Source organism: Atta colombica, unplaced genomic scaffold, assembly GCF_001594045.1.
Source record: "Atta colombica isolate Treedump-2 unplaced genomic scaffold, Acol1.0 scaffold10, whole genome shotgun sequence".
NCBI lineage: Eukaryota > Metazoa > Arthropoda > Insecta > Hymenoptera > Formicidae > Atta > Atta colombica.
Genome location: NW_017259184.1, coordinates 548,958 through 556,397, shown reverse-complemented (window position 1 = coordinate 556,397; position 7,440 = coordinate 548,958). Strand labels below are relative to the sequence as shown.

Genomic DNA, 7,440 nt, shown 5'->3' with positions numbered 1-7,440 from the left:
CATATTTTTATATAAAATTATATATTTATATAATTTTCAAAAGAGCCACTCCTTGGTCGTTTCTGACTAAATGCTTGCAACTATTGACGATAAATCTTATTAACGGCGCGAAAAACGATTGTAAACTTGTCCATAAAGATAAAATTTTGAAATTCACGATTTTCGAGTTGTTTAGTATTTTTCGAATATGTTTATTATTAGTATTGCGATTTTTATTATTCTATAATATTTTGTTGTTTTTTCTCTTTCATCTTTTTCGTTTCATTTTTTTCTCTTTTATTTTTATGCGATAGTGTTGGCTGGGTAACTTCACTGCTCATTCTTTTTCTAATTTTGCATATATATAAGTACATCAAAGTTCTCGGATCCTCGCTGATTTCAACGAGTTTAGACTCTAAAACAAGGCTGCCTATTTAATGAAAGATCTTGTTAGTGATGTTAAACAATTTATATCTAGTCAAAATATATGCCAATCATATTTAATAAAATCTGCATGCTATTTTACGATAGCAGACTAGCAGAGTTAATAGAAAGTTACGAAATACTTAATAATATATTCTCGCGAGGAGCACTCCAGAAAAAAAATTAAAACCTTGTAAAAATGTACCTGTAAATACGAGAAAGGACTAGGATCCATTTTGAATTACAAGATTCTGTCCTTTAGATGGAATGGAAAAAATTAAAATCAAGCTTCCAATCTTCTGGCGCTAATTTTAGGGAGATTAGGGGTTCAAGTGAATTTCATAATTTCTGCAGAATGCTTGATTCTTGTAAAGACATTGTAACCAACAGCATGGTTTACCAATCATAAATTCATTCCTTCCATCTTGAAACGGTCCTGCTACTTTGCTTGATACAATCACTACGAGGGTGATATCATTATAAAACGTAGAGAGAAAAGAGAAATTAATTAATTACACCGTTCGAATCGTAACGATTTCATATGGGCGTGAATTTTTATATGTTTTGATAACACTTTGCAATATATGTAAAGAGCATAAAAGTAAAAAAAAAAAAGAAGAAAACGCGAACGGAATACGAGGAGACAAAATTTCCCGATGGTCAGCCGCTGTTTTTAATCGCAGTACCGATTCGATTAATTTCTTTTTCACGACCAAAGAGAGGTAACGCGAAAAAGTGGCTTTTTCTTTTTAATTTTTCTACCATGACATATTTCAGAACGGTGAGTGGTGAATGGTGTTGCGTGATTGTGTTGCGTTTGAATGTGTGAATAATTGAGAAGCGAGAGTTGGTTGTTGAATCGCGTTGTACGAATCGCTTATATCGATCAAAAAAAAAGGGAAATAAAATAATTAATGGAAATATGTTTGCGTTTGTTGAAGAGAAGAAAAAAGCACACATTTATTATGTATATTACGATTATGTATATTACGAGAGCGAAATGCCGCCGGACGATAATAAGCGTCTAACTTTATATTCAGATTCTCTTCTGTAGGTTTCATTAAAGTGCATTTCTTGTATGGTATTACAGTATTACAGTAGAAACATAAGAAAATAAATGAATGCAATAGTAAAATGCGTGCATTTCATTCGATCCCATCTTCCCGCGTGCGTTCAGATGAAAAAACAGTTTTTTTACTTCAGAGTAAAAACACCGAATAGAAATCTGAATTTTTACGATAAAAAACTGTTTTTTTGTCTTTAATCAAAGTTGATTTTTAAAAATATAGAATCTATTTTTTTTATTCGTCGTTAAAACATTTAATATTTATCATTAATATTTGTCATTTCGGTTTAATTAATATCTTTTGTCTTTATTTCTCTCTTTCTCTCTCTCTCTCTCTCTCTCTCTCTCTCTCTCTTTTTCTCTCGTAACCGAACATTTACATTGCTCAATTATATCTTTTGAGATTGAAATGAGAGAGATTGGATCTAAGAATATCCATGGCATATCATCACATAATTATTGTACTATAATATATTTTGATTATTTACTTTTCGATGAATAAAAATGAATTCTAGAACAATAAAATATAAATCAAAATCCAAGTCAAATATCCAAATAAAATACATATTTGAGTAAAAAACTTTCAGGTTTTTAAATCGATTTTTACTGGTTTTGCTCAAAATATTTAGATTTTTTCCGGAAATTTTTATTTCTACGCAATCCATCTATCCAACCTTTTCATCCAATGAAAAAAATTCTTATAATCTCTCGATATTCTTAAACAAATTTTATTGAAGATTTTTCTATTAAAAAAAATAAACTTTAGAATTTATAAGATTCGGAAATTATACAATGAGAAGTCTTAGAATATTTTAGAATTCACATATGCCAAGAATTTTAGAAAAGATCTAGTTTTTCATACAATACAATATAAATAATACATATTCAAGCTAACATAGGATGACAATGTGAAAATTAGTTTATTCCCATTGTTATTTTTGGTTATCTTCTCGGCTACATCAGAATCTGTGAAACCCTGCAACTTTGTCACGCTATATTTCTGAACTGAATACATTATATATTTTTTAGCTCAAAACTGTGTGTGAAATTTATACTCGAAGTCAGACAAAGACAGATAAATATGAATTAAATAAATAATATTTTATTTTCAATTAATTACAATGTTTCAAAGAAATTTTATTGGAAAAATTCGCACTCTGAAAAAATTACTACTTTGAATAAAAAATTCTCAAATTTTTAAATTTAATGTTCAAGCAAAAAATCTGTAGGATTTTTTTTAGTTGATCCTTTGGAGAACTAAGAAAAATATACGGTATGAATCGGTCAAAAAAGTATAATTATTTGAATTATCGAAAATAGACATTTTTTTAAAAATCTACATATAGAAAAAATTTATAATTAATAATTTTATTATTTGAACAATATAAAATAGTAAATAAAAGATTGCAATGTATAAATATTGTTGTATAATATATATAATATAATTATGTTTATTTAATTATACAAATGCATACATAATAAAATTTACTTGCACGGAGTACAAGTAAATTTACAAGTAGTACAAAGTTTTGATATGTGAGTCAGGCACATCGATTGCCGACAGCGCATACACATATATTGTGTTTTATGATCCACAAAATAGGGACAAAACGAACATCTTTTTTTCTTATCTAGTTTGTTGGATTCATCGGTCTTGGTCCCTCTTCTTGTCAATAAAATTTTCAATAAGATATCGCACATGAATTTGCAAATGTATCGTATTGTATCGATGCTCCAATAAAGGCATCACAAGTTGCATTGCCAAAGATAATAAATAATCATAACGCATTAAAATATCATTGTTTGCTTGCAAATTGTATAATATCATTGAATTGATCCCATCTTGATCGAGCATGCCACATCAGAAATGAACGGCCAGCGCCTTGTCATGCGACACGTCGTGTATTTTTGACACAACTGATTAAATGTATCTGTTTCCACCTTTTGTTTTATTGTAATATAATTTCTGGCTTATTTGTAGTCTCATCAATCTCGCCAGAGATTTTTTGTGGAGAGTGGATAGCAATAACACCATTTTATTTCTTTTGGGTGTGTATGAAACTAACGTCTTTCCTTCGTCATATAAAAATTTCGATTGTCCTATATCAGACGCGATTTTAAAACTATTAGGAACCTCTTTCTTCTTTTTTCTAATCGTGCCTATAATTGAAAGTTTTATTAGCGAGCTTTTCATTCGCTCTACAAGAGGAACTGATGTAAACCAGTTGTCGCAGGTTATGTTTCTGTTGCTTCCATGAGTGGGTTCGCTCAAAGTTCGAACATAATTATATGATGGTACGGATTCTGTGTCTTCTACTGTCACCGATCCTACATACAGAATCGCATTTAACATATAATACGTTTTAGAGTTTTTGAATCATTTAACATAACGATTTTTAATCCATATCTGTCAGGTTTATTTTTCGTATAAATGTAAAAAGCGTATCAGACGCGAAAGGAAAGCAACTGCTCGTCGATTGTTACATTTTCAGATGATATGTAATAACGCATACAATTAGCTATAAAGTCCTCCCAAACTTCACGAATCGACGCAAATATCTATCAGTTAATTTTCGTTCAAAACACGTTGTTTTATCATCAAAATGCAAATTTGCTAATAAGAATTTAAATCTATGTCGGGACATAGTGGCTCTACATGATAAACCGCGACCATGAATGATTAATGCTTGTCATCGTTGTTTTACGTATCCCAGCATAATAAAAAGCCCTATAAATGCTTTTAACTCTATAAGGTCAATACCATAATACGTTTATGTTTGAATGAAAGTTTTCTCCGGTTTTGTCCTTAAGTGTGTTTGCTTCTATTGATTCATTAGCATGCAACATAACTTCTTCTAGTAACGAGTTAGAAAAAAGTAGCGACCAAGCTTCAAGCGGAGAAATCACGTTCATCGCGGCATCTTGAACTTTGGGAAAAATAGTTTCAAAACGATCGCTTGAGCTATCTCGTGATTCGAGAAGCTTTGAATGACCATTTTATGTTTGCTGCCTGAACGTAAGAAAGAAACGGTCTCCCCGATCTGCGCCTTTCTTTGACGAGCTTGCTCTGTCTTCGTCCTGAACGTTATCGTTGTCTTCTTGCTGTTCCTGTTTGAGCTGTTGCTCAAGCGCTTCTCGACATTGTTCTGCTCGTCGTCCATTTCTTCGTCATCATATTTTTCTTCTGGATATTTTTCTTCAGATGATAGAGCAGCCACTACCTCCTGGAGGCTTCTGCTACTTAATTGCATGATACATAACCTATAAAATAACAAATTTAAAATAATTTTTAACTAAATTTTTTATAATTACAAAACTGCTTACCTGCATAAATTGCGTTTTTTTGTATTCTTTAGCAAGGTAAGAGTAATTTAGAGAATGATGCATTATTTGCTCTAAAGCAATAATCCGCCCCGAGCGATTTCTAAAGACTGTCAGAGATTATAAAATTTCTATTATTTATTACATTGAAATAATTCTTTTTAATTCTTCATCTTCGTGTACTTACTTTTATACTATCCGAAACTCAGTAAACATATATTTAATAAAAAATAAATTGATACTCAGAACGTCGAAAACTTACAAGCTAGTCACGTATGAATCCCAAATACCCTCTTTGAACTTTCGTCATCGAGACGCAAAAAAAATCCTTGCAGGCTTATTATATCTATGGATAGTTAAAAGTTTTTTTCATCCTCAATCCGAGTCTTCAAATTATATTGTAAAAAAGTTACAGCAATGTGAAAAATCGCATAAGGTACGTTGGACCCAAAAGTGATGAAGGTTAAATTAACATAATTATAATCGCAAATATTTCGATTCTGCTTTGGATTATCAATGCTCCATGTAAATTGTTAATAAAATTCAATCATCTAAGAGTAATAATGTAAGTGATGTCATCGAAACGTTATTAAGCTGTTCATGCGCGTCGGATATCAAGTCTCATCTGCCAAATTATAATTATGTTAATTTAATAAACCATTAAATAAACCAATTTTCACATTGTCATCTTGTGTTGGCTCCAATAAGTATTAGGTGTAGTAAAAACAAATTCATTATTTATGAAATTGAAGGGAAAAATAATGGATTTCTTTTTACTACATCTAATATTATTTGATTGTATTGATTTATCTCAATCGAGCTTTAATATTTAGTTTATTAATTATATATAGTTTTTCTTTCTACTTCTGAAGTGAATTAATCGTATAAAAAATTTGAGAAATTTTCTAAAAAGTTATAAAAATAATATAAAAATTGTGAAAAATTCTGAAATTTGTCTAGAAATTCTAAAAGAGATTGTATGAAAAATTCTAAGAAAACATTTTACCACTATAGAGATGACATCACAATTTGACCTTTTCTACAGATACTCTTGTTTTTTCCACATAAAATACGAATATGTAAGAAACACGAATAAAAATATCTCAGATAGGTGATTCGAACAGCTTGTGATAGTGATGAGACATATGAAAAAAACTGCAAAAAAACATTCGAGTCGAAGACTATCAGTGACGAAAATGAGTTCGCCAGAGAGAGAAACTGTTAAAAAAGGTAATAAAATATTACTTAAGATTTCTATTTATTAAGTCTTAAAGGTAAAATTTAATTAAAATTTAGAATTTAGAATTTACTATTAAATTTAATAAAAAATTTGTCTCAAGCAACTCTAGTAATGGTTATTATGCAAGCTACAATTAATTCTAAAATATAATCTTTTCATTAATATTACACATTAAGATTTGTAATTAATTTCTTTTATTAATACCGTTAGTATTTTTTTTCATAATAAGAATAAATGATAAAAGCATCATTGTGATTGTGCATCAATATTAAACACTTAAAAAAATAATGAAAAATCAATAACATTTAAATTGAGTGTTAATTATGATATCTATATGTATAAATTATAGAAAAATTATAAAAGAATAAAGGAGAAAAAGAATAAAAAAGCAATATAAAAATCAAGCTTTTCAATCTAAACATTCTCATCTAACATATCTATCTTAATATGTATATTCACCTTTGTCTCTAGTTTCTCTTCTTTGATTATATAAATATTTTCAATGTAGAGAAAATACAAAAAAATATATAATCATGACAAACACAGCTTTAACGAGATATCGCAATTGTACCATTTATCCTATCATCAGCAGTTACAAAAATATATACAAAAGGACAACGCTTTTCGATAGGACATCAAAGAGGAGATTATGATTAATGAGGACAAGTTTGGACCGAAGGTGTCTTTTATCGTAATGGTACAATCAGTTTAGCACTATCATCAGCCGATTCCAGGAGGAATGGGACGACGGAGGATACCGATGTCTTGATGCCGGACCTTTCGGCAGTCGGCAATGCCCGATGAGAACTGGTATTCAGACTCCGAACGGCGCGGTCAGCCGCTTCGTCCCAGCTCTTCCAGCTCACTCCCACGTAATCTGAAAAAGCCCGTGTTGGGCGTCTATGTGTAGCCTATGCGCGACAAGCTGGAAATACCCATAGAAATTATTAGATTACAATTCTTTATGAATATTATTTTCACTGCAGTTCTTAATTTTTTGTATTCCTAATGTTTTTTTTGTACTCGTTGAGTTTATCTCTTTTTGAATCCACATTTCTTTCTGTGCATTAGAAAAGTTTTTTCTTTGTACGTCTTCGCTTTGTAGTACAGAAAAGGGAAGGTCTCGTGAAAAAAATAGAAATATATATTTTTTTGAACAAGATACCAGGTACCGTTTAATCACCAGGTACCTTTTAATCCTCAAAAATTGAGCTTAATTTACTAAACTAACAAATCCTTCCATTTCGTAATTTTAACAATCTAGTCTCATAATTATTAAGTTATCTCAATGTTGTAGTCCAATATTCAATTATTAATAATTATTTACTTTATCGTTTTATGTGCGATATCAACTCATTAAATTTAGAATATGCAATGGTGAAATAAATAGATATCTGCGAACGATCACGAA

General features: G+C 30.1%; 2 protein-coding genes across 3 annotated transcripts in view; both read right to left on the bottom strand.

The window, feature by feature from the left end:
• Nucleotides 1-3,071: 3,071 nt before the first annotated feature.
• Nucleotides 3,072-4,887, bottom strand: LOC108684184. Its single transcript, XM_018188354.1, has 2 exons — nt 4,793-4,887; nt 3,072-4,729 (listed from the first exon to the last, which is right to left on the bottom strand). Exon 2 carries the CDS (start codon nt 4,717-4,719, stop codon nt 4,378-4,380), a length of 342 nt encoding a protein of 113 aa, XP_018043843.1. The 5' UTR covers nt 4,720-4,729; nt 4,793-4,887; the 3' UTR covers nt 3,072-4,377.
• Nucleotides 4,888-6,552: 1,665 nt separating this feature from the next.
• Nucleotides 6,553-7,440, bottom strand: part of LOC108684141 (prohibitin-2) — a 3,354-nt gene continuing 2,466 nt past the window's right edge. Inside the window, exon 6 of one of the 2 annotated variants that reach the window (XM_018188265.1) lies at nt 6,553-6,906. In XM_018188265.1, coding sequence (XP_018043754.1) covers nt 6,716-6,906 — 191 coding nt within the window. In that variant the 3' untranslated portion in view covers nt 6,553-6,715. Of the gene's footprint in view, nt 6,955-7,440 lie in introns of both variants that reach the window. The other variant, XM_018188273.1, reaches the window with a different exon arrangement.

Bases quoted from the DNA above. Each gene is read 5' to 3' on its own strand.
- LOC108684184 (XM_018188354.1), bottom strand. From the start codon at position 4,719: ATGCAATTAAGTAGCAGAAGCCTCCAGGAGGTAGTGGCTGCTCTATCA.